Source organism: Sebastes umbrosus, chromosome 16 (assembly GCF_015220745.1).
Source record: "Sebastes umbrosus isolate fSebUmb1 chromosome 16, fSebUmb1.pri, whole genome shotgun sequence".
NCBI lineage: Eukaryota > Metazoa > Chordata > Actinopteri > Perciformes > Sebastidae > Sebastes > Sebastes umbrosus.
In genome coordinates, this window is record NC_051284.1 from 28,293,176 (window position 1) to 28,320,564 (window position 27,389).

Here is a 27,389-nt window from a genome sequence, read left to right on the forward strand (position 1 = left end):
TATCTAGAGTTTATCCATCTTTAAAGTACAAAATGTCCCAAGTTTTATGATGGCACACTGCTCTATTGATAAATTATATTCACTTAACATGGTGTGTACAAAAGCACAGAAGGATGTGTACTTGTTTTTCTACATGAAGATGAATCAATAAAGGGATACATTAATAAAGGCAGGTAGCCACCCTGTTTGATCTTATTTTAATCACTGTGTGTGTTGCTTAAAGACTGCAGATGTTATACACCTCACATTCCTGCTGCTGTTTGCTGGCTTACGGTATTTAATCAAGTGAAAGGGAAGGGCCTCATACGTTCTACGAGCACTTTATTGGTAAGACTCAGTCGTTACTCTAACCCGGTACAGACGTTGCCTTAATTGCATGAAGAAAAGCCTGTTTTGATGTGTATTTAAATGCTCCAAGACAACAGGAAGTCAACTTATACGACCTCTGGTGTGTACATAAACCAGCCAGGTTGAAACCGAGCCAACCCTCCCTCATCGTGCAGGCTGATCTAATGCAGAGTGGTGCGCTGCAGGTACATGCTAAACAGATGCCAGAAGCCCCAGGAGGGACAAACCCTGGAATTTGAGGGAGAGGTGAGGCTGAGAGTCTGAAGTGAAGAGGACAAGAGATTAAAAGGTGCCCCTGCTGCGTTTGTGGGGGAATCTACGAGGGCTCGGCCAGCACCGTGGAGGAGGCCGGGCCTTTTGTTGGCTAATTGTGCCCACAGGCTCTCTTGGCACCCGTCCTCTCTGGAGCTGTGGTCGCTGAGAGAGCACCAGGCGGAGAGGGAATTCCTCCCGATGCTCTGCTGCTCCGCGCCGCTCGTATAACATTTTAAACAGCAGGCCCACATTTGGCCTTTATTTGTCTCCTGTAAATTCCCCAGAAATTTTTAAAGAACTTCAGTCGGCATGTTAATTACACACACGTTGTAAAAGGCAATTTACAGTATGCGTTCGCATGGTATTTCCCGAGAGGCGTAGGGGCACACTGAAGTTAGGTGAGAGAGAACGCCTACGCACTTTTTAAACCTTGAAAACATTTTCTTGATGCATTTCTGTTTTTCATTAATTTAGGTTCACTGAAAAGTCAACCTGTTACTAGTCACGTACATGTTTATTCAGCTCAGTCACACAGCAGTTCGTTAAATAGTCACGAAATTTAATTTATTGATTCATGTACTGAACACAGACATGAATTTCACGCACAGCACAAAATCAATTTGTATGTAATCCAGCTAATTGTGAACCGGGAAGTATAAAGAGCTGCAAATGCTGCATAGAGAGGAGGTCGGGGTGGACAGGTGGGTAAAAAACAGAGGACTTTCGCCCAGGAGACCGGTGTTCGTGTCCCGTGTGAAACCAGAAGTCAGCGTTAATTTATTTGTCACGTAACTTAAATACTTTACATTAAAACACTTCCTGAGTTATTTCACGCCAAACTGCGATCTTTTCCGAAAGCTAACTAAGAAGTTTTCGTCAAGTAACTTCCGTACTTAAGTTATGCCGCTTACGGGGTGAGTTTAACCCAAACCGTGATCTTTTCCTAAACCTAACTAAGTTTTGTTGCCTAAGCCTAACCAAGTCAATCTATTCCTAAACCTAACTAAGTTTTATTTTTAAAGGAACTGGAGCAAAAACTTACACATGTGTTGCTGGACATTTGTAGGAAAACGCACAGAAAACACGTTATTGAAAGTCGTGCTGAGCATCACCAAAAAAAAGCAAAATTCGTGTCCATGTACACGAATCAAATATGACTATGAATGTGACTATTTCACCAACTGCTGTGAAACTGTGTTGGTTTATTAGAAAGAGGTTTGGCAACTTGTCATCACATGAGGTTCGATTTGGAAAGGAGGCAAAGTTGAAACTAAACTGATGGATAAAACCAAAAGATTCATTAATTAAAACAAAAAAGTACTCAGCAGATTAATCAGAAAATAATCTTGCAGCCTGAAATCAAACCCCTCAGAGGTAAAATACTCAGGCTGCACAATTCATCGAAAGGCGAAATGTGTCAAAATACCATTTTATATTAAATATTGTAATGATGCAGAAGTGTCTAGCCCTATACGTCATATTTTACAGACTTAAGAAAACATCTTTGTTTGGTGCAGATCCCCGCAAAAATCACACCATAATCATTTTAATATGGTTTTCAATGAAAATAATAATAATAATGTAAAAGTTATCATGCTCTTTAATATCGCAAATCATAATATCAGTCAAAATAAACGCAATTGGGTATTTTTTCAAAATAGCTCCGGCCTCTAAAATACTTAACTGTAAATATGAGCTTCAAGTTTACGCTTCAATAACAGCGGAGACACGAGTTGTTGCAGGTATTACACATCCAGCTTAACGTCTTAGGTGACAGCCAACTCCTCTACTCCGAGCTCGTCCCGAGATCATTATCCTATCTCTGAGGGAACTCCTACGCTCCTTATGAAGGAGTGCAACTGTAACTGCTTGTATTTGAGATCGTATCCTCTCCATCACTACCAGGTGGAGGGCAAATCCATATTACGCTGGCCTCGGAAAGCCTCTTGGTGATCCGCTAAGTAGAGCCGGTGCTGAAGGGACTCCTCTGTAATCATGTCCCTGATAAGCAGACATAAAATGGATGGACCAGTCGCTCAGGTGGGAAGCCACCCCGGCAGTCTGCGACGCTGCGGCCACAGAGCCGCTGAAAGGCGACCACGAGTGTAGCCTCGAGCCAAATGTGGTTTGGATGATGTAATAATATGTTCTTAAACTCATCACAAGGTCACAGTCACTTCCATCCCGGCTCCACCAGGACAAGTCTCTGCTGGTCTCTCGTCACATTCACAGGCTCACACTTTCACTGCAATTTGCTATTTGTCAACTCGACCTGTCAACAAAAGCCTTCTTACAGTTCTTCAGCCTCTGTGTTGTTAAATCGTACTGAATCTTAAACTACAGCAGCTAAGAGAATGACACATAGACGGACCAATTTCAGAAGCCAGCGATCGATAAAATCTCACCTTTCCAGAGGTGATACATTTACTGTAGATGTGAACCTGCATTTTTAATCAATATCTCAAACTGGAGTCGTCAATATTATACAAATATTAATTAAAGTCTACAAAATGTATTTCTAAGACACAACCAAATACATTTAAAAGGTCAAACTGAACCATATTACTGACAACAAAAACCTCTTGGACAGCTGGAACGTCATTAATTGTTTTTGGTTACTGGACTGTTGGTTGAATAAAACAAGACATATGAGGACCTCACCTGGGACTAAGTAGTTTGTGAAGTTGAGAAAATGATGGTCAGATTAATCAATAATGAAAATAATCATTATTTGCAGTCCTATCAGCCTATTTTTTTTTTAATTTTCTTGCATATTCAGAACTACTATCCATTACTATACACCTTTTCTAAAGGATTTAATAACATGTTTTTGTCTAAAACCCGTAAACAAGTTAGCATTTCTGCACTTCCGGTTCCCTCGTCTCAAAGTCAATTGTTTTTTTGAATGGGTTTTTAGTTAGATACAAGCTTAAACACACACATAATCAGAGGTCAAATTGCTCTGCGCTGGCTGTGTGATCGTTTTCCTATGGGGAGAGCGGTGTTGCCCGACTTACCGGAAGCGCTACCCTTGGCATGGGGCACTGCTTGAAATTGCCAAATTATTGTTCAAATTATTTCAATTTTGACCTCCGTTGCCGCTGACCTTTCAAAGCACAACCAATGACATAACAGCTGCAACTGGTGTTGTTGCCTAGAAACAGTGAATGGCGTTCCTTGTGCACTTTTTGATGGCATATTACACCCTGCTTTGCGCTTTGCCTCTGCAAGTCTCTGCGCCCTACCTCGCAGTGAGTGAAGAGCAGATTTCTCATCGTGTGAAGGCAGCTTTAGAGATTTTAACGTTTTGTTTTACGACATAAAATACGTCGGTAAATGTCTCACAAGCTTTTCTGTGTCTTAAAAAGGTGGTTGCTAACAAGCGGCTGAATGAGACTAGTAAACGTCATCATGCCGAACTCTAGTCCGCCTTTAGCTTAGTGGTGTTGACATGAAGTCATGTGACCGTGGTGTAGTTCCTTTATAGCCTAATGTTAGCTTTTTACTTCAAAGATCCTAAAAGCGGTGTTCATTTGTGAAGATTATCTCGCTGAACAAAACGTTTGTTTGCCACAGAGCTTATTTTCTGCGATAATCCAATGGAAATGGAAAAATCCCATTGGCTTCTTGTTGAGGGAATCAGGGCGAAGCTAACTTCCTGGTTGGCCTTCAAAAACACGTAATCCCTGCACCACTCTATTAAGTCAGTTATTGATTGGTTTGTCCTGTATGTGATGACTTGTCGTCCTCTTGAGACATGTGCAGTGCTGTATTTGAGAGCTTATCAATATTATCTTTAGTTTATCTATGTGTTTTTCCAACCAAGTCCTTAGAAAATCTAACTTTAACAAGGCTGTGCTGTCGTCCAGCCAGGCAACTGAGGTAAACAGCACAGTATTTGATGTATGCTTTTATCCAAAGGACCTTGAAGTACAATGAGTCACATCGGCAGAGAAAACTCTTTTTGTCCTTCAGGTTGCTTGAAAGAAGATTGGTAGAGCTCCGTATTCAAACACAAGAGTATAATGAAACCGCGTTTGCAGCAAGCTCTCCGCTGTGTTTTCAGTGAGGGACGCTTACATTGTTAACAGGAAATGTAGGGAAAATGTAACTCCATATTGTGACAAGTGACGGGCGAAAAACAATAATTAAAACTGACAAAATCTCACAATTAAATTTGAAATCTCCTTTTCCAGGACACATTGTGCTCGCACTAGTTTTCATCAGTGACTGTTTTATCCTTGACATTCTTTATTTTAGACGCCGCGCTGACAATGTTTGCTCGCTGTCGTCACACATTTACATCTACGCACGACATACTGGATAAGCTTCTTTTTCTATATATTAGAAACAATTTAAACACGACTCTGTTTGATTAAGGGGAAGAGCAGTTGGCTCGGCTACAGACAGCTGTGTCCCCAGGCTGCTGTCTGACGTTGATGATGTCACGGCAGAGCCTTGACCGTGAGGCTGGCTACGAACCGAGCTGTCTGGCAAGCAGGTGGACTCTGGCTGGCCGGGCTGATGCTGGACAGCAGGGCGAGTGGGTGCACTCAGCCATATGCTGTTGCTGTGTGTGTGTTCAAATCTGTTCCCACACCTCCATACATCAATGTGTGTAATTAATCTGTATGGGTCTGAGAAGCTACAGGTGTTTCTGTGCATGTACACTGCAGAAACTCTGCAGAAAGCAGAGTTTCTGCAGGCTAGGGTCAGAGACAAACTAGGGATGCATCAATCCGATACTGATGTCGCATATCAGGCCGATACTGACTCAAATAGCTGCATCGGATACCGATAACAACGGGGTCTATCTGATTACACATGCACGTACTACATCTACGTCAAGCATCACGGCGGTAGACCGCATAGCTGAGGGAGCTGACAACAAACATGTCAGCTGTTTGGAGGTATTGCACGCCACACGCTGCCCCTGCACTCTCTCTGCTACTAGGGGATGGAGAGGTGGGATGGATAACAAGAGGGATGCATTTTGGTCATTTTGCTAACAAGAGGGTTGGCACCTCCCCTTCATCCCCCCTCAAATGGCCTACTCTACTGTAACAGGGCTGAACAAGTCAGATCAGTGCATACCTTAGGCAAACCTGACCAAGCCAGTACAAACAGACAATTTGGCTTCATTATTTTTAGGAATGTAAGAACTACAGTAATACTAGAATATTTCATACTCATACTGTGACCTCAACCAAAGGACACACATGAATACAACAAGAGTGCCGTCATTGTGATTCATTTTGAATAAATGTCTAATTGAAAATATAAATTTGTGAAAGAATTCACTCCTGCGGCATTTCTGTTTTTTTTGCATGAATGTCACATCCGTCTGTTGGCGTGAGGTCTGTGGACTGAAAGGCTCTGCAGTAATCCTCTGGTCCTTTCACCTGAGAGGGATTGATAGCTATAGTGAGCTGGCTACTGCGAGTTCACAGATGAATCCGGCCCCGTCTGCAGCGCCGAGAGAGACCAGGCATCGTGACTGACTGAGGTTAGCGCTGGAACACGCTCCAATTTAAAGCCCTCCACCCCCCCGGCGCTTCATCCTTTTCTTACCCCCTCCATCTATTTTGTACATCTCATTTTTCATATCTCTCATTCTCTTCCCTCTCTTCTTCCTGTTTTTCTGTCTAACAGTCACACACAGGTATGGGATTACGCTCAGGTGCTGCAGCAGGGACCCAGTTTGTGTGTTCATAGTGAACAAGCCAGGCAGTGAATAAGCTCGGGAGTGAGTGAGTGAGGGTGTTGTTCCACTACACACACCAAGCCAAGCGCTCGCTGGAGAAATTGGCTGCCTTGATTTTCATAGAAAGGGGGAAAGAAGAAGAAGAAGAAGAAGAAGAAGAAGAAAAAAACGCCAGTGCTAGGGGATTCCTGCTAATTGCTTGCACATTCCCCTCTTCCTCCGGCTCGATTAAAGCCAGGCCACCATCTCCCTTTCAAGTATGCTGTTCTCCACACAGCCTTCTACTGTATGCTGCTCCAGCCCGCCCGCCATCCGACAGCACATCTCACTGCTTTTCATTTGCGGTGTCCCCCCCCCCCCCAACAGAACTACACAGTTACAACTGAATCGATGTGAGGCAGCGGGAGAGAAAATGCCGGCACAAAGTCTACTGTATATCCGTCTGTTTCCACCATGTTCCTACGCTATGTAGCACGAGGAAATAAGTGATTTGGATCCTTTCCAGAGGATGTGACATTGCAAACGAGATAACATTTTATGGGCGTTTTAATCAAATGAGACCTTTTTTAGCTACGCAGGGCGCCGGTGAGAATCAAACCACCAACCTCAGCAGTGTCATCCCACGCCCTGCCCTGTCCTGTTCAGTAGCTGTCTCTTTGCTTAGCTTAGTTGTATCCTGCATCGCCCTGACAGAATTTAAATTAAGCAACCTTGGCTACCTACTGTTCCCCCAGCTCGTCGTCCTACAGTATGTCTCACTGCTAGCCGTCTTGTTTAATCCTCCACCTGACACAGAGTGGATTGTGTAGTCTGCTGTCTGTTCTACGTCTCTTTACAGTGTGGGTGAGATCTCTGTGAACTGTGCTCTGCTGTGTCTCTGCCTACAAAGTCACAATCCTTTACATGTATTGTACAACGCCACACTAATACACAGACAGACCTTAACTACATATGTCATATTAACTCTACGACACGTGCTGGAATATGGATGCAATTTTGGTGCTGCAGCATATGGATGATACGCCGTCACGACACGCGGCAAGGACAAAGAAGGACATCAGACGCAGAGAGAAGGGACAGTGCAAAACGCATCTTATGGACACAGACCATGCATGCCATGTATGCAACATCCAACAGCTGTATGAAATATATATATGCATAACGTGCATACAACATGATGCAACTCGTTTCTGCAGTTCACAATGAATTTAGTTTGAACTGCCTGATAAGAGGTTATAATAAATTGTGTGTGCGTCTGCATTATAGCTGCTATACATAATGCCACACTCGATTTAGCACATTTTTACTCAGGCACATGGAAAAGGGAAGCTTTACGATCAAGGTTTGGGAATTCATTGACATCTTCAGACATCTTGGAATAATTACTATGTTGGGGAAGGGGTTGTGGTGTACGGATGGAGAGGAGGGGAGCAGCAGAGCGCCATGTCTACCACTCTGTTCTGTTGGTTTTAAATTAAATCTTACTGCAAAGGAGAAAGTACCCAGCGCGGTACAAATTGTTCTGTGCTTGGCAACGCTGTGCAGCCTTGGTAGACCATACAAAAGCAATATTAAATAGGAACTGAAACAAATACCTCGCCTGCGCTTAGTACTGCTTCCTGTGCTGTAACCTGTACCGTTAGCTTTTATCTGCAGTGCATGGGTGTGTACATGTCAGAGCGGTGCAGTAAACTGAAGCCTAATTACAAAACATCAAACCAGAGTGGCCTGTCATGACCTAAGACGGGGGAGGACCACCAACACTGTGTGTTTTTATTTTCTAAACAAGTGCATTTATGTGTGCAAAAGTACATTAACTTCATATGTGTGCATATGTTGTGTAGGCATACTTGCCAACCGCAAGACCTTCAAAAAAGGGAGGATTTCAAAACCAAAGCGGTGGTTCTGGGGGTTCTTCCCCAGAAACATTTGAGTTTCAGAGACTTTGTTTTCCTGCATTCTGGTGAATGCAATGAAAATAACAAAATAATAAGTACACTGCAACAGCATTTTTATGTTAAACTTTTAATTTTACTTTTAATTCTCAGAAAAGAAAACTGAATAATTTGCCCCTCTGAACTTGCCATGTGAATCTCTAGCATAAACTAATATTTATCAGTTTGTATTCATTTTTTCTCTCACTCGCTGAAGGCCCAATCAGACACAATGTGACAACGGCACCACTGGGCTCTGAACCCCATTATTTCCAATGGCTTGCGCCGCACCACGACGGCAAAGTCCAACTTTGGGCGCTGCCGGCGAGCGCAGCTCAAACATGAGCTCAAACTGCGCTGTGTCCCGAGCATAGACTGCTCTCTTCCAGAGGGAAATGACATTTGGTGTAGCTCTGTTGTCGTCCGGGTGGAAACAGTAGGGATTATACACACTGTTCGGTGCCAGAAACGGGTTAAAGCTGAAGTACGTTACTTTAAGTTAGGTAAGTAAGTTATTTTTATAAAACGGTCGCTATATCCTGACAGTAGTACATGAAACAGGTAACCTGCCTCTGTGTCCTCCGGTGCTCCTAACGGCATCTGCAAGATTTCAAAGACCGGAGGAAAACAAGCAGTAAGAGCTGATCTGAGGTCTGCTGTCCATCTGCTGTCTATGAGAGCCGGCTGTCAATCACTCACGAACTCCGACTAAACGGTCAAGCTAGGCAGCGCTGATCAAATATGAATCAATATTATGTTACGTTAATGTCTATTTCTCTCCTCAGATGTTTTCAGAATCATCTTGTAGTGCACGGTTTAGCTGTAAAAATGAGAAAGTTTGTGACGTGGCAGCCATGTTGAAATGTCTTGAAGGAACGCCAAGCACCGGTCACATGACCGGAGCTCAGCCAATAGGAACGCTCTCTTTCTGAAATGACCTGTGATTGGTAAAAGTCTCCCGTCACGGGCTAGATTTCTAAAGCCTGAAAACAGAGCCATGAGGAGGCGCAGAAGTCTAGTTATCTCTCAGGACACTTGAATTACAATATGCTGAAAGGTTATTATGGAATTTATGCCCAATGATGCCAAAGATGTACTGCCTACTGCAGCTTTAAGTGTGAACATTTGCCATAAATCGGGAAAATACGGGAGAGGGCAATGAAAAACGTGAGTCTCGTCTATGCGTGTCAGAGAGTATGTGCATGTCTGTGTGCATTTATTCTTCCTCCTGTGACTCAGCGAGTGATCCTCTACTTTAAATCTAGAGACAATGGCAGCCGACAATCTGCTTTACTTCTGAGTTAAAAGCATCTATTGTATTCTGAACGAGCTTAAGAAATGACCTCGCTGTGAAGTCAAATTAAAGTGGTTCAAATCTGCACTAAAGGGCTCCTGACATCAGTTTCTCATCCTCAACTTTCACCCACTGAAAACCGCTTAAACACTCATGAATTCTATCATGTGATCTGCTGCGAAAAACAAAGCAGTGCTTTACATCCCATTTTTGTGAATAAAAATGAAGAACTTCCCAATTACTGTCAATGACTGTAACACTCTGCCTTTATAACCGGGGTTAAAAATAGCTGCAGTGGTGTAGCTGGATCCAGTCTAACTCCATTTATAATTACTGGTTGTTGTTCTAGGATGCAGCACATTAGTGTTTAAACCCCATTTTATCTCATTGTTGGAAAAGAAGAGAAAACAGTTTTGCTTCCATCCTCTCAATAATAGATGCTTTTTATACATCCACATCTGGAGCTGCTTTAAGGCAACGAAGACGTGTGGAATTAAAAGGTTTGCAAAAGTAACACGTTAAATACTGCTGGAACTACAGGACTATTTCTGTACACGGTGCTAATGGGGGATATGCTGCTTAAATAGCTTCCACAATAGTTTGTAATTGCCAAACCCACTACTGTTTAGAGTCCCTGGCTTAATAACTTGACTGTTTCGTGTCTAATAACATATAAACTGCAGGGTTCCTGCACATTTTCCATTTAACAATTCCATACTTTTCCAGACTTCTCTGTACATTTTTCAGACCATATTTGACTACAAATAGCTAGTTATTCAGTTTTTGTCATATTTCTTCACCTCCGACAGTAACAGAAAGGATGTTCATGTACAATTCACCATGGAAATAGAAAAAAAAAGAACTAAAGTCCATTGACTTTGCATCAAAGCTCGCTCTAGATCTCTATATTTTAGAAAACAGAATAGGGCCAAAAGTCTGGAAACACAAATATGTTTCCATACTCATCCAGACCAGGAAATTACTAAAATAAAATCCCATACTTTTCCAAACACTGTGTGTTTTTGACAGTTTGTGATTGATTTGATTTGGATGTTGAAAGGAAAACGACAGAGCTTGTGTAAAAACATTGAACATCTCTCCTGCTTAAGGAACTCCTGAGGCCTTGATTCTACATTTGGAAAAACATCCGTTTAAGGCGTAACTTAGTCTTGTCTTTGAATAAGAATTAAAGGAATACGTCACCTTGAATTGTTGAAGGAAACTTTGTTTTTCTCTCACGCTCCACGGTGAACGAGAAAATCCAGAAATTGAGAAAAGTCTTGATGAATTGAAGTAAACGGGGGTCCACGTTTAACAACAGCAAAACTACATGAAACATCAAACTCTCACACAACTCGTGCAGAATAACCCAAGTCTCATTTATCCAGTCGTATGCTCACTACTTCCCAAACACATGCATCTTCACTAAACCTGACTATTCAGTCTCACGTCCAGACGAATAGCACGCCTGAGACTGAATAGTCAGGTTTTTAGCAAAGATGCATGTAGTAATATGCTTTAACCTGCCTTTAGAGCTATAGGGCCTAATACATTTAATTAGGATAAGATGAACACATAACTGTCAAACATTGCTGTATTAGTAATACTATTTTGAAATAATGATAGAAATTATGTTTAGGAAAGTTGTTCAGTCTGTTGTTGCTCATAATCATGCTTATATTGCTAATAATAATATTTTTTTTTTCATTTAAAAAGATCCAGGAATTCAGCAGTGCTGAATTTATAAATGTTTGAAACTAATAATAATAATAATAATAATAATAATAATAATAATAATAGAAGCATAAATTAAATAAATATTTATTTTACTCTAATAATTAAAGCATTCTTAGAGCTGTCGTTTTACCGATATGTAAGGTGATTAGTGTCTTATTGCACCATAAAGCACAACTTTGGGATAGGGGGGGACTTAAAATGAAATAAAATCTGTCTGCTCCTTTAAAAAACCTGTGTATTTGTAGTGAAAAGTGGTAAAACTGGTAAAAAGAGTTATTATCGTAATCGTTATAGTTTATCGTATAAAGACTAGGGCTGCAACTAGCAACTATTTATTATCAATTAACCTAAACTTTTTTTTATTAATTAATTAATTAATCGTTTTATCTATAAAATGTTTGAAAAATTAGTGAAAAATAACCGTTAGAATTTCTCACAACCCAATGTGACATCTTCAAATGTCTTCCTTTAGTGTAGCATATTGAAGTATAACATCTTCACATTTAAGAAACCAAAGTTTGTCATTTTTGCTAAAAGAATTACTTAAACAATTATTAGATTATCAAAATAGTTTCCAATATATTTTGTGTTGATGGGCTGATTAATCGTGGAATCCCTGCAGCTCTAATAAAGCCCATGATTTGGATTCATGCCTCTGAGCAATCTCATTATAAAGTGACAATGATTCTGCAGTGTTTGCATTAGTGAAGAGATCCAATGCATCTAACCAAGCGCTCCAATTTCTCCCTGAGCTGCATCAACAAATGACAAGTGTGCGTTACTCCATGTCACAAGCTGTGCACAGGAAGAGGGGGGGGGGGGGGGGCAGGACGGCGACATAAATAAATCTAACGTTTGCGAGACACACAGGAGTAAAATGCTGCTTAGGAACAATAAAAATGAGTCACAACTGCGGAACAAACACGTCTATCGACCATCTTGCACCATAAACAAGGCTACAGTATGGTATGCACATCTATGCACACAAAACAATTTCAACAATCAAAATTAAAGGTGTGTTAGCAGCCAGTGTCAATAGTGTAGAGAGGCCAGACTCCCATTTTCAGATGGGGAAAATCAAAATGCTCATCAAGGACATGCAGACAAACAAGTGTGAATATGCAGCAGTTCACCTCCATCTACTAAAGGGATGACAACAGGACCGAGCACAATGAGCCAAAACACCAAACAGCTGCATGACGGAGGAGAAATACTGTGAAGAACAACGTCTCGTGGAAAATGCAGCTTTACCAATGCAGGACAGCACTGTGGACTGTTTACCTGATTCTCTCTCTGTACTTAAAGACATTTAAGACAATGTAAATGTGGTTGTTAAAATACAGTAGAGTACAGAACAGAACTTGTTTCCCAAATATATCAAACTGTTATGGGTGAAATCCTTTAATCATTGTTTATTTGCTAGGAAAGCAATGTTTAAGTGAAGCCTGATCTCTCTTTGCACGAAAGAATGATCCCGGTCACCTCCACACGGTGAGGCATACAGCTTATAAATTAAACACTGGTATTGGATCGGCCCAGGTATCGGTATCGGGACTGAAAAAGTCGGATCGGTGCATCCCTATCCTCAACCAAAGAACTTTTTAGTCGACTAACACTCGTGCAATTTTGTCGAATTCACCACTTTAAATCTTGTGTTTACCACAGATGTGCTCATAAGTTTCTTGGAAATAAGTCATTCATTATAACAACTAAGTCAACTGAGACCAAAAACCCCTATTAGTTGACTAATCGACTAAGACGGGGTAGCCCTAACTTCACTGATGTCAGAGGGAGAAAATCCTTTATCACTGCAATATTAAGTGCTCCAATCAGCAGCACAAACCAGACACTTCTACATAGAGGGTGACATTCAGAAACTCACTATACAGTAAATAATCATTGCTTCCTACTAATCTGTCTGTAAACTGTCATTTGTCACCTTGAACCGTCGCTCAACGTTTCTCTCCGCTTGGTGATTCGATAGATTGTGATTATGATAAAGAGTAATACCGTACGTCAACCTCATGCTGACTACACACTGCCCACCTAAATGACAGGAAGTGTTTTCATCACACTCTGAATACTGCAGGCCTTAATATGTAAAAAACACTCTGCTTTAGACAATTCTAAAGCACTGTTTACCTTTTCCTCTAAAACACACACCTGTCCACACAGCTGTGTGTGTGTGTGTGTGTGCATGTGTGTGTTTTATGAATTTAAAATATCCAGATAAAAGAGTGTATAATGTGTGCGTGGGAGAGGGAGGATGAAAAACAAAAACAAAGAAGATGGAGTAAGACACAGATATAAAGACAAACAAGAGGAAGTGTGTAGGTGTGTGTGTGTGTGTGTGTGTGAGTTGTAATTGTAATGAATGTGTGGTCTTCTTCATTCTGTGTTCCTTGAACTGTGCATGATGAGTGTCCATGTTGACACATCTACATAATTGTTTTGTGTGTGTAAACCAGCAAATTATGTAGATAGAATGAATTGTGTATATAATTACATGCAGTGTGTGTGTGTGTGTGTGTGTGTGTGTGTGTGTGTGTGTACGGACGATGTCTGTGACCCAGTCGCTGCAAGTGTGTGTTTCTGTGTGTGCAAATAGGTGTGTTTGAATCTTCAGAAAAATGCTTATGTGTGAATGTGAGACTGTCTTGTCGTGTCCTGGGTGGACGTGTTTTTGTGATATTTTGTGTATTTGTGAGCGTGTGTGTGTGTGTGTGTGTGGTACTGTATAATAATTTGTATGTGTGTGTGTCGATGTGTGTTTCTCCTCTGCCCAGATGGCTGTGCTCAGAGGCTGGAGCCTCTGAGATCTGTTGCCAGCGGTGAATACTGATCAGAGATCACTGTCACATCTACAGCACGCACACACACACACACACACACACACACACACACACGAACGCACACACATATAGGCACACGTCATCCATCTTCAGTCACACACACCTCCACTTCCACATGGTCGAACTACTAATTCACACAGCCACTATGTGTCACGGCTGCAGCCCTGATTACCAGGCTGTCTGTCACACCTGAAGACTGACACCCTGCTGACGCCGCTCCGGGAGATCTACCTTTAACGTTGTGATTATGATATTTAATCAGCGCTGGTTAAAGAACAGACAACAGAAATGTGGGATTTGGTCTTGAGTGGCTGATTTAGTTATTATATTTTTTAATAATTTTTACAGAGCGGGATCTTTCTAAGTAAACACTTCTTAGCTTCCTAGCTCTTGAAAACTACCGACTGCAAAACAATTTAATCGAGTGGATTGACAGAAAATGTATTTGTTTGATAATCATTTAATCTTTTAAAGCTAGGGTTGGTAATTTTTTCCTACCCGATACTGTTTCTGATATCGACAGATAACGAAAAAAACAATCCAATACCAGCGTGATAAAAAAAAATATATAGTTATTATTATTATTATCTAACTGTTTCCTACTGACCATATATGGATGTGATCTGATTACTACTTTTGTCGTATTGCCTGTCTCAGGTTAAACCCTTTGTAAAACATGAACAAATACATACAGACTACTTTCTTTTATTATTCAGTTTGTCAGTAACGTAGAACATAAATAAATGGAGCTCGGAATAAATAACAATGCAACAGCGAAGAAGTATTGATTTCCAGTTAAACAGGTTGATTTTTTTCTAGGTTAATAAATTATGGTATTGTAGACTGGCGTACCTGCCGATACCCAATCCTGAATTTAGGGCAGTATTGGACACAGTATCGGATGCATTTTCGATACTGGCATCGGTATCGGAACAACTCTCGTAAGTAATCATCTTCAAAAACATTTTTTGTTATATGTGTTGAAATTCTTATTGCATCCTGACAGAAATCAATAAACCAAATGCTCTGACAAAAAAAAAAAGAAATAAAATCCGGTATCTGTGGCTGTCGCAAGACTGTTATAAACCTTTCCACTCATTTCATTCCGCCCGGATGTAATGATTGGACGACCTACCTGCCTGCCTGTTTACCTACTTTTCAGTCTACCTGCGGGCCCTCATTGTGCGTCACCGGAGTCTTCCCCAAGCTGCTAGTTTGACAGTTGTGAGCACTAACAATAATCATGTTCATACATAGAGTATTTACATTCATAATGATAATTGTGGGGAGTGTCTATAGACGGAGGCCTGAAGCAACGGACTGTCAGTGTTGCCGACTTGGTGACAATCATTTCATTCGTCCCGGATGTAATGATTGGACGACCTACCTGCCTGCCTGTTTACCTACTTTTCAGTCTACCTGCGGGCCCTCATTGTGCGTCACCGGAGTCTTCCCCAAGCTGCTAGTTTGACAGTTGTGAGCACTAACGATAGCCATGTTCATTGTTTACATTCATAATGATAATTGTGGGGAGTGTCTATAGACGGAGGCCTGAAGCGACGGACTGTCAGTGTTGACTTTCTCTCTAGATTTAGGGACTTTTGGAGCTAGTTAGCAGCTACTGTAATGCTGCTAGCTACTTTCATTGGAAAAGAGTTGTCAACACTGGGCTCGGTTTTTCTGTTGGATCATTTTTAAGTTAAAATGCCAAACCTTCCCTTGTTCCCGCTTCATAAATGTGAGGATTTGTTGTATTTTTGTCTTAAGTGATAGTAAAGTGAATATGTTTGGGCTGTTTGTCAGACAAAACTAGAAATGTCAAGGAGTCACCTTGAGCTTTAGGAAAATTGTGATGAACATTTTTCATAACTGACTTTACAATTCATCAATTGATTGAGAAAATCACCGGCTGATTAATCAATAATGAAAATAATCGTAAGATTACAGACCAAAAACAATTATGCATTTGAAAAATACTTCTCTCAGTTATGTACTGTAATTCTAGTTAAATAGAGTTTCTCTTCTGTAATGCTGATATTTTGAGTTCTGGCTGGGTGAAATGGTTTAAAACAAGAACTTCAACTCTCTTCTTTTGTTTTTTTTTAACAATTTACTTTTAATAATCAATATGGATAACAGGATTCATCAAAAACGGTATGATCAAAATATGATTCTATTGATACTATAATATGGTATAGCAAATTATCGCCCATTCCTACTTTCAATATTACCTTTTTAGTAATGAATCAAGAATAACAAGCCTAGGGAAAGCATTAATCCTCGGGGATGTAATAGTTGAAACATTCTGTAAATGCATTTCCAGACTGTGTTGTTACAAGCTGCATACTTGCTCCATTTTGAGAGCAAGCAAACTAAATCAGAGAGGTAAATCAAGCTCACCCGTCAGAATGAAATCAGAAACTCACTGCAGCATTATTACAATATGTAACGGCACGGTGAAGCTCTGTGGTAATTTACAGCTCCATAAAGTGAATCTCATATCTCCTGACCTTCTCCCACAGCGCCAGCTGCTCCTTCACCTGTCAGCAGGTTGCCACTGATAATGACACCATGTGGAAGATTACTAGCAATATGCTGCAATGAGAGATTGCTAATGCTCATAGATGACAAACACCAATTAAAATCATTTTGTGTATTCTGTATGTGAAGCTTCAGCTGAACGTCGTGATGGACGACACGCTGCTGTTACGTATGTTGGAAGGTTGCTGCACACAAAGGCTTTTATTTGAGAATCCAGATGGCAGCACAGTGAGTTTGAAAACGAGAAATCTAATCATCTGGCAAAGTAATTGTTGAGTCACCGGTGGTGATCAATAACCCAATCAAATTCCTGCAGATACAGTTTGTTCGTTTTGTTCTACAGAGCAGTAAATCGTTAGTATGCTAATATATCTAAAGCCAAGGTTAAATTACACGACATTACAGACATTAAGAACGATCGTAATTAGGAGGATAAGACATCTGATACGACATCACTGGCTCACATCGACTCTCTTCAAACCTCAACCCTTTCCCGTGATTGGTGACGAACCTTTCGAATACCTTCCTGTTCGCACAACCAAATTGTTCTGCTGCAAGGATCCAACCTGCCCTCTCCGCCTCTAATCAGCACTAAGCAAATGAATGCAAATTACTCTTCAGAGGACGAGCCACAGCAGTGTCCATCACGCCCGACACACACACACTCTGAGACGTAGTTAGTGAGCACAGTGCGTGATGCTCACGCACACACACACACACACACACACACACTCATGCACACACACACACACTCTCACGAGAGCACGACTGTACTCTGACAAATGCACAGATATATTTCCACACGTTATCCCATACATAAAGGGGTTGTGTACTACAAACAAAAACATGCACACACACACAAGCGCTCAGATAATATTCCTGCACTTGCATTATCCAACATAATGTTCCCATCACACACACACACACACTCAAACACACACACACACACGCACACACACTGAGACGCAGTATCCCACTCTGCCTTCCCAGACAAAATGAAAGTGGGGAGGCAGCCGCATCACACCTCCAAATGGGCTCTAGTCTCTCAGAGGACTTTCAGTGAGGGGAGAACTCACTGCTCTCCTGTGGCTGTCACCAACACTAATCTGTCTGTCTTCCTCTATATCACACAAACACACTGATATATGGAAGTACACATCTCAATTTCTCATGCACACACACACACACACACACACACACACACTGCTTCCTGTGCCGTGTCCATCCCTCTCTGTCTAGAAAGCACACTGGCACAAGCCCCGTCAGCGCAACACATGAGAAAGTGCATTATGAGCTCTGCATTCCAGCTGTCTCTGCTCGACAGGTATGCTGCCTTTCTCTCTGTTCGCTCTGCAATACAGACCTTTCCTAAAAGGTTCAGTTCTTGAACTGAAGAAATACGACGCGGGAACATCTCGTGTCGCATACCAGACATAAACAAGAAGAAGAAAAACAAAAGAAAAAAACGCACACAAAAATGCATTTGTGGAAGCACAACGTGGCTCCTACAACCCCGCCTCCCCCGAACATGGAATAAAAACTGGTTTTCTGTCACAAACATTGCTGCATTCCTAAGTACACAGAAAGAGCAAACACAAAAAAAACACCAAGTATGTACAGCAGCAGGCATGCACACCCAAACATCTGCCATCCCTCACAGTGGAAGTGGAGGTGGGCTACACATGTTTTGCTCAGGGGGGGGTTCTCAGGTTTCACTAGGTAGGGAACCCCAAGGTTCTCCCAGTGAGCGCCGTGTCGTGAACAGCTGAGGAGAAGCTCCTGAGAGCTGTGATCCACTTACCCGAAGGCACAAAATGCAGAACTTTGTTGGTCTCCATGGCTGAGCAAGTGGTGGCGAATGCACACTTCCTCTCTCCGACAGCCTCCCCCCCCCAAGTCAACCCATCATGGTTGTGTTATCCTGTGCTGATGAGTGTGAGATCACCTCTGCTCCCTTGCTCTGCTCTGTTTCTGACTGCCTCTCAGACACATGCAGTGACTCAGCCCCACTCTGCCTGCCTACTCACTGTCTCGCCGCTGGGTCCTAGTGCCTTCTCTTCCCCCCCCCATTCCCTTCACTATTATCCCAGCTCACCAGTCAGCAGCCTATGGCAGACCAGCATGCAGCGAGGCAAACCTCACATCAAGACACACCTCCCCAACACACTTCTCTCAACGCAGCAGACCCAGCATGCAACATGTCATCCATACCATCTCTTCTGGTCGCCATTGCTTTGTCTATAGCTCCATAGCTCAGACTGACTACGAATGCGAGGTTATCTCTCTCCATGATCTCGTGCACGAATGTCAGTACTTGTACACGCATGTGTTGGGACAATGTCAAACCAAGAATGCAACGTTGCTGAAGACAGAACGTCTTGTAATCGTGTGATCATTTTGCACAACATGCATGTATTTATGCTCACTTTCAGTCTTGTTCAGGCTCTTACTTTGTCTTTCTCTGTGAAATATTGTGGATCATAATTTATTAAAGATAAATCAAGTTTGAAAAGCTTGAACTAACTCTCGCTTTTTTCTGTGTCTCGCTCTTTCACACACACACAGTAGCTACACAGATGCTGTTGGATGGACAAAAACGATCTAATCTAAAGAGGGCGCCTTGGGCTCTGGAAAATTGATAATTTAAAGACATATAAATCATACATAGTTGATTACATTTTTAAAAAAGAGATAAATCAATAATTAAAAAATAGGGCTGTCAAAGTTAACGCCATAATAACTTGTTAACGCAAAATCTTTTTGACACCACTAATTTCTTTAATGCATGAACGCAATTTATCTTTTGGAGGTTGTAGCGGACTTACTGTAGTTTTAAAACTAGAGTTATTAGTACCAACCATGTTGCACTAGCTCATCACAAAGGAGGTTTAATAACGCTCCAAACTTACGCTAAATTTTGGTGAGGAAAATCTGTAATGGCCATTTTCAAAGGGGTCCCTTGACATCTGACCTCCAGATCAGTGAATGTAAATGGGTTCTCTGGGTACCCACGAGTCTCCCCTTTACAGACATGCCCACTTTATGATAATCACATGCAGTTTGGGGCAAGTCATAGTCAAGTCAGCACACTGACACACTGACAGCTGTTGTTGCCTGTTGGGCTGCAGTTTGCCATGTTATGATTGGAGCATATAGTTTTATGCTAAATGCAGTACCTGAGAGGGTTTCTGGACAATATCTGTCATTGTTTTGTGTTGTTAATTGATTTCCTATAATAAATATTTACATACATTTGCATAAAGCAAGCATATTTGTCCACTCCCATGTTGATAAGAGTATTAAATACTCCCTTTAAGGTACATTTTGAACAGATAAAAAATGTGCGATAATGTGCACTTTGTTTCATTTCATACCTCCTTTCTGCATCTTACTATCAACCATTGAATAAAATGCCAAAAAACTATCTCAGTTAGTGGCAGCCCTGATGAATACTGACTTATAGCTTTGCCTTAATGTGAGAAGAACATGATGGCAAACATTTGTTGACCTGACAGCCAGAAAAAGGTAAAATAATTCAAGAGCAAACCCCAGTCAGAACTACTAATGTACATGTTTTTAACGGGGAACCAGAGAAATTATGGCAAAGAGCACCGACGCGTCCATCATGCCTAGCTAAGGTGACAGGGACTGGGATCAGATCTGTGTTGACACCTCCGCATTCAGTTGCCAAATGCAGTCTTGGATGGTGACAGGTAAACCGTAAGTCTGTCCAAAAAAACACAAGCTGAGAGCGTGTGATTCTGGACTTTAAGTCCTGGTTGAATTGTAGTCATTGTAAATACACAAATCAATCAATTAATTAAGGTTTCTAGTAAAGAATATACACTTCAAATGTCCTCATTGTCATCAAATTCAAATGCACAGAAAAAAAATACACTTTATACCCTCTAATATATGCATCATCCATTTTACCTTCCTATGGCTCCTATCAGGCAACGCACAAGAAATGTAACTTCAGAGTAAATTCTTTTGACGGGGAAAGGTCATGACCCTAAAGAACCGGTTCTCCAGGGCTCTCCAGGGCTCTCCAGGATGACTCCCAGGCCCAACAAACAAAAACGAAATCTTCTGATCATGTTGTTACCAAAGACGCAATGTCAACAACTTCTACATCAGTTCAGCTTGTAGACCTCGAGGCTTGTTAGTGACAGTCCAAACGGAAGCATCATTTGGAAATGTAATGTTGTAGAGGAGATCCCTGTTATCAACTGTACTCACAGTTGTTCTCCAAAGAGTTCCACATCAACAGCTCGTGTTGGAGTCAGTATTTACTGCTGCTGTAATGAATACGAATCATATGTCCATGATTAATACTACTATGCCCACAATAACAGCCACTAAAACTAACAAATGGTTCACTTGTAGTTCTTCATCTTAGTTCACTGTTGCTGCTGCTTCTTCCATTAATCCTCATTCAAAATATGTTATAGTTGTAGATACGCTTATATGTTCTTAAAGGTGCTAAATGCAAGATTGGGAGCATTTCTGTTGCCTCCGCATGACTCTCACAACACAGTCTCACTGCAGGTCGTGAAATAGTCACGAAATTGAATATATTTGATTCGTGTACATAGACAAGAATTTCCCTTTTTTAAAGGGACTGTTTGTAACTTTCTAAGCGTATAAATGTAGCGGGTCGGCACACATGCGCGCTCGCATATGCGCGCCCGCGTGTTGCCGCTGTCTCGTCTCCTCTGCCTGCTCGCTTTCACTCAGACTGCGCGCGCGTACTTGCTCCACCTCTAGATGTGAACGCGCGCTCACTCCACACTGCAGAAGAGTTAGTTTAGCTCTGAGAATATCTAGTGAATGTACTAGACGTTGGACGTTTGTGCAGAAATAACTGCTGCAGCTCCTCCAGACCAACAGAGGTTTCCCGTGTCTTGGAAAGTAACGGGGCTCCGCAGAGAGAAACGTTATCGTCTCGTTACCGACCGGTTGCTGGTGTCTTCCTACTCTCTCCGGCTGCGGGCGGAGGGAGACAAGTTTCTCGCTGCGGAGCCCCGCTGCTGAAGCCTGCGCTGAGGCAGGAGAAGCAAACACAGTATCAGCATTGATTCATGGAGAGACCTTCGTCTGGTCAGCTAACATTACTGCCAAGCAGCTGAAATATAGAGTGAGCGATGCTCGTTCAGGTATATTTAAAGCGAGTACAAGCACGAGCCCGACGCTGACTTTCGTTGATTTCACGGCCACAGGTGTCGCTGTTAAGAAGCATTTCTGAAAGTTACAAATAGTCCCTTTAATGACGCTCACTGCAACTTTCAACAATGTATTTTTCATGCGTTTCCAAAATTTTTTGGAGGCTCCGTAGTCCGAACCAAGATGACAAACTTTATTATTCCTTTCAACCTTGAAAGGCAGAGCAGACCAGATCCACTCCTTCCGTTCTTACCTTTCACAATAAAAGCCCTATACATATAATATTCACAGGCAGGTATTTCGCATTTTCGTCACACCCCGGTGTGTAAAGGCCTTTAGCTGTCTCAAGATGACCAGATCACCAGATGATCAGACTCAAAAAGACTTTGCCTTTTATAGTGTTGGATTGGTGTAGGTTCTGTTTTGTAACGTAATAAAGAGCAGTTTGGTCAGATTTATAAATCTAGCAGACACAGAGGCCACTGGATCAAAAAGTTAATTTCCCACCCTGATGTAAATGCTCTGTGAAAGGTCTCTCATTTGCATAAGCCAGCATATATAACATCACGGTGTGTGGTATGGCCAGTGGGTCTGCTTTGCATAAAAACTGTTACGCACTGCGAGGGCAAATGCGTCACTCGGTGAACCAGGGCGCATTCTCCCCGGAGGATAATTCAAGTGTTCTCACCCACCGCCAACCTGCAACCCAGGTGTCACGATGGGTGCAATCTAGTTAAAACACCAAACGGCACGGCTACATCACAGCCCGTGTCTTGGTAAATGTCAATAAGAGCAAGCGAGTTGACAACCTGGAGAAAAACACGGCCTGTCACCGATACAGTAGGTGCTTGAAGTGATGCGCTGAAGCCTTGAGGTTGAATTTACACTTGTTTCCGTCGTTGTTATTTACTGAAGTCAGAAAAATCAAATCTCATTAACATGGTGGCTCCCGGGTGCACCTCGGGGGGTTCGAGTACGGTGTCAAATTAGGCTCAATAGAGTCGGAGAAAATACTGTAAATGGAAAAAAATAAAATCTGCAAATGTGAACTCCAAACTGTAAGAACAAAACATGAATGAAAAGTCTTTAAAGAGCCAAGGCAGCTGAACCAAAAACCAAAACAAATACAGTAAAGGTGCAGGCCGGACAGATAATAAATGGGATGAAACTCGCTGTGAAAGAGATGTGCTCAGAAGTTTCTTGGAAATAAGTCATAAAAAAGCATAAACAGAGACTAATCGACTAAAGAAATCTTAGTTGACTAAAACCAAATCGGCTAAGAGTGGGCAGCCCTTGTGGCATTACTGTATTGCAATTTATTGTTACTTATCCATCCATCCATCCACCTTCAACCGCTTATCCGGGGTCGGGTTTCGGGGGCAACAGCTCCAGCAGGGGACCCCAAACTTCCCTTTCCCGGGCCACATTAACCAGCTGACTGGGGGATCCCGAGGCGTTCCCAGGCCAGAGTGGAGATATAATCTCTCCACCTAGTCCTGGGTCTTCCCCGTGGCCTCCTTCCAGCTGGTCGTGCCTGGAACACCTCCCAAGGGAGGCGTCCAGGGGGCATCCGTACTAGATGCCCGAACAACCTCAACTGGCTCCTTTCGACGCAAAGGAGCAGCAGCTCTACTCCGAGTCCCTCACGGATGACTGAGCTTCTCACCCTATCTCTAAGGGAGACGCCAGCCACCCTCCTGAGGAAACCCATTTCGGCCGCTTGTACCCGTGATCTCGTTCTCTCGATCATGACCCAACCCTCATGACCATAGGTGAGAGTAGGAACGAAGATTGACCGGTAGATCGAAAGCTTTGCCTTCCGGCTCAGCTCTCTTTTTGTCACAACGGTGCGGTAAAGCGAATGCAATACCGCCCCCGCTGCTCCGATTCTCCGACCAATCTCACGTTCCATAGTCCCCTCACTCGCGAACAACACCCCGAGGTACTTGAACTCCTTCACTTGGGGTAAGGACTCATTCCCTACCCGGAGTAGGCAATCCATCGGTTTCCTGCTGAGAACCACGGCCTCAGATTTAGAGGTACTGATCCTCATCCCGACCGCGTCACACTCGGCTGCGAACCGATCCAGTGAGTGCTGGAGGTCGCAGACCGATGATGCTAACAGGACCACATCATCTGCAAAAAGCAGCGATGAGATCCTCAGCACACCGAACTGCAAACCCACATCCCCCCGACTACGCCTCGATATCCTGTCCATGAATATCCCGAACAGGATTGGTGACAAAGCGCAGCACTGGCCTTGTTACTTATCGGTCAACAAAAACGCCAATATGTGATTACAGTAGCTAAACTTGGCCACAAATATCAGCCATGCTGATATATCTATATATATCAGTGGGTCTTCATCAACAACGGTATACAAGTATTTGTTTGAATTGTGCATTTTTTCATCTCACAACAGTAATTGTTTTATCTTGCACCATGGGGAGAGACTGTTGGCAGTCGCTGTCAAAATATCATGTGAAGGGGGAAAGGGAGAGTTATGTAAACAGAAATATTTAACTAATTTTTTTACTCTAATTATAGCTGCCATTGTAGCCAGAAACCAGACTCAAGCACAACACAGCTGTTCAAAAACAAAGCAGCTACCATGTTTAGTCTTTCATTACCTCACATACAACTATTCATTTCAACCACACCGGTCTTCCCCCCAAACAGGACAATAGGAACAGGAGGGCATAAGAGGCATCACACAACCTGCCACAGCCACATGTCCATCTGTCCCTGACACTGAACCCTTACTGTCTATACTGACTGGAGAAGTCACTGTGGAACAAACCCAGAAGATTTCAAGCTCTGTCCCAGTTTTCATTTAATGCTTTGGCAGAAGCACATCTTTTAATACTTGAGCTCTGCTTGTTGATGTTTGTTGGTGTGAATGCTTTTAGCATTTTTCAGTGCTAAGGGGAAGTACAGTCCAGTAATTGCTCTTTAGGTTGCTCCCTGCCATGCATAACAACACCCAGGCAGGACACATTTGTGCAACTGCAGCATGCAGCGTCTCATAATACTTGTTCCAACATAGTTGAGTGGACAAAAACATGAAGACATACAGTTGTTCCTTTGTTAAATAATGGAAACTGTATTTACTGGCATTTTAATTGTGGTCGTTGCCCCCGCACTACTACACGCTGAAAGGCTGCCCAGTTAAACCACAGTCTGGTCTGTTGACCAGATCAGAACTGAAAAACATTATTGAATAATAGCGGGTATAACAAGTAAGAAAGTCCACTACTAGTGGGCGGGAGGAGTGGTGGATGGGTCCAACAAATATCAGACTTTTCCCCCCCAGGAGACCGCTGTTTGCGTCCCGTGTGAAAAATAATAATTTCTTATGTTTTTGTTTTGTTTTTAAGTCATTTTAAGCCAAACCATGATTCTTACTAAACCACGTAGATTTGTTGCCTGAACCTAAATATGTAGTTTTGTTTTGTTTCCGCTTACAGCATTAATCATGTGTTTAAACGTATTTAAAACTGCGACTTCAATCCAGGAGAAAATATATTTCCCTCAAAACGTATTTTGGTCATGCAGTTTAGTCGTATGGTCACGTAATTTTGTGGGAGACAGGGTTGTCCCCTCCATAATGATGAAAAGTCATGTTGACCATTTCAACATTACGTGCGAGTGTACTATTTATCAGTTTACATAGAATATACCTGACAATGGGTGCACTTTTCTCAATGCTGGCTTTAAAGGTATCAGATGCTGGCAGGTGCTCGTGGTAAATAGTTGGTGTAATTTATACAGTAGGGTTGAGGAATGCCACATGTTGTTATGGAGACTCATATTTATATTCATGGACACACTTAATCGCCTTTATACAATCCCTGTAAAGAAAGAAGTCAAGTATTAAATCTATTGTAATGAAACGAAGGTTGAAAGGTTTAAAATCCTGTAAGCAAATGTAAGATATCCTGCTTTTAAAGCATTTAAAAATGAATTGTCCATCTTTCTAATTCATTATTTTATTTCTTAATGGTGCTATTTGTAACAATTTACATGTATTAATGGCTTTGTATTGAAATTGTGTGAACAGATCGTAATCTAACTTAAAAACGGAGACTTACCCTGATTGTCTCGGTTGCCTATAGCAGCCTGTGGACAGATTTCTATGTAAAGGACTCGGGACGGTTTTGCTTCGTAATGTCAGCTGATGAAGTCATTTACAAATGGCAAGCTAGTTAGTATCATGGAGATTGGACATTAACGGCGATGTATGATTGTAATGTAACGTCACGTCACTGTTTTGGCCGATGCCCAGGATGATCGCTCGCGCCTACAGAGTGCGAACACGAGCAACAGGATGCTGACTGCAGTTCACTTAACGGCCACCGGTGTCATCAATAACAAAGACTTTCTAAACGTTACATATAGTCCCTTTAAGTTAAGTTATTTGCTTTTATCTTACAGTGGCCGTCATGTCTGAAAAGCCCCGCAAGCAGCAGCTGCCTGGTTACAAAAATTCAGAGGTGCACGACCAAGAGCTGAGACAACTAGCGAAGCCTTTGCGCTTTACGCGCAATATGTAATGATGTCATTTTTGGGTCGTGCACCCTCCTGTCGGCGTTTGAAGGGTTTTCAGTCTTTTGACCGCGTTGTTAATGCTGATTGTTATATAGTGCGTTTACGTTTACATTTCACTCTGTCCGGACACAAGCATGCTGTGTAAGTGAGTATTGTTATCGCCTAACAGAGGCTGCTGTCAGCCTCCCTCGCTCCCTAAAATAAAATCCCATCATGCCTTTTAGACTCCAGCTGGGGGTTTAAAGGTCTGCTTCTTGTTTCTGCTCAGAGCGACACATCTAGTAAAAACCCCTCCTCGTCCTCGCCAGCTAATTGGCATCAAAAAGATAGTCCCACCACATACCTGGACTGGGATGTGTCTGCGTGTAAAAAACAGAGATAAAATTTCAGTTTCAGATGATACCGAGCGTACAGGGAGGCGTCTGGAATGAGCCTCTGGCTGCACTGCGGCATGTCATCAACGGGTACTATGAGGCTGGTGGTGGGAAAAGCCTCCAGGAAGCTCACAGCTTGGCGTGTGTGTGTGTGTGTGTGTGTGTGTGTGTGTTAGTGAGTGATGAATCACCACTTGTGAACCGCCTTAACCACTAAAAAGCAATACGGTGCACAGAGAGAGTTTAGCAGTTAGGATCCCCGCCTCTGGAACCACATATACCCCCCTGCTGGCCTGGGGTTGACTCCTGCCAGAACCGTCTACGCTCTGTATTTGTCTCTCTCTCTCTCAGCCCTCCTGCTGTTCCAAAAAAAGAAGAAGAAAGCAAGCCACAAAAAAATAAAGTGAGGGTGTATATAAGATGTGTAACACATGAAGATAAAAGGTTCAGAACAGCCCAACGGGAATCAATAGATACAGAATTATTATCTTGGTGAGCTCAAAGTAAACAATCACTTGTTAAGATGAACCGCGTGCCGAAGGTGTACACCTTTTCTAAACAGCAGAGCCGGAGATTAACACACAGCAAGGCCCCACTATGCAAATAAAGCTGTATGTCAACATAGTGTGTGTTTCATGC

At 42.3% G+C, this 27,389-nt stretch overlaps 1 protein-coding gene across 5 annotated transcripts in view; it reads right to left on the reverse strand.

Annotated features, from left to right (window-relative positions):
• slc4a11 (solute carrier family 4 member 11) overlaps positions 1 to 27,389 on the reverse strand; it is a 138,490-nt gene that overhangs the window by 94,069 nt on the left and 17,032 nt on the right. The window contains exon 1 of one of the 5 annotated variants that reach the window (XM_037746692.1): positions 18,467 to 18,683. The exons of 3 other annotated variants lie outside the window; for them this stretch is intronic. Coding sequence is in view for 1 of the 2 variants with exons in the window: in XM_037746690.1 (XP_037602618.1) it covers positions 18,467 to 18,503 (37 nt within the window). In the remaining variant the exon portion in view is untranslated. Of the gene's footprint in view, positions 1 to 18,466; positions 18,684 to 27,389 lie in introns of those variants that run through there. One more of the 5 variants, XM_037746690.1, reaches the window with a different exon arrangement.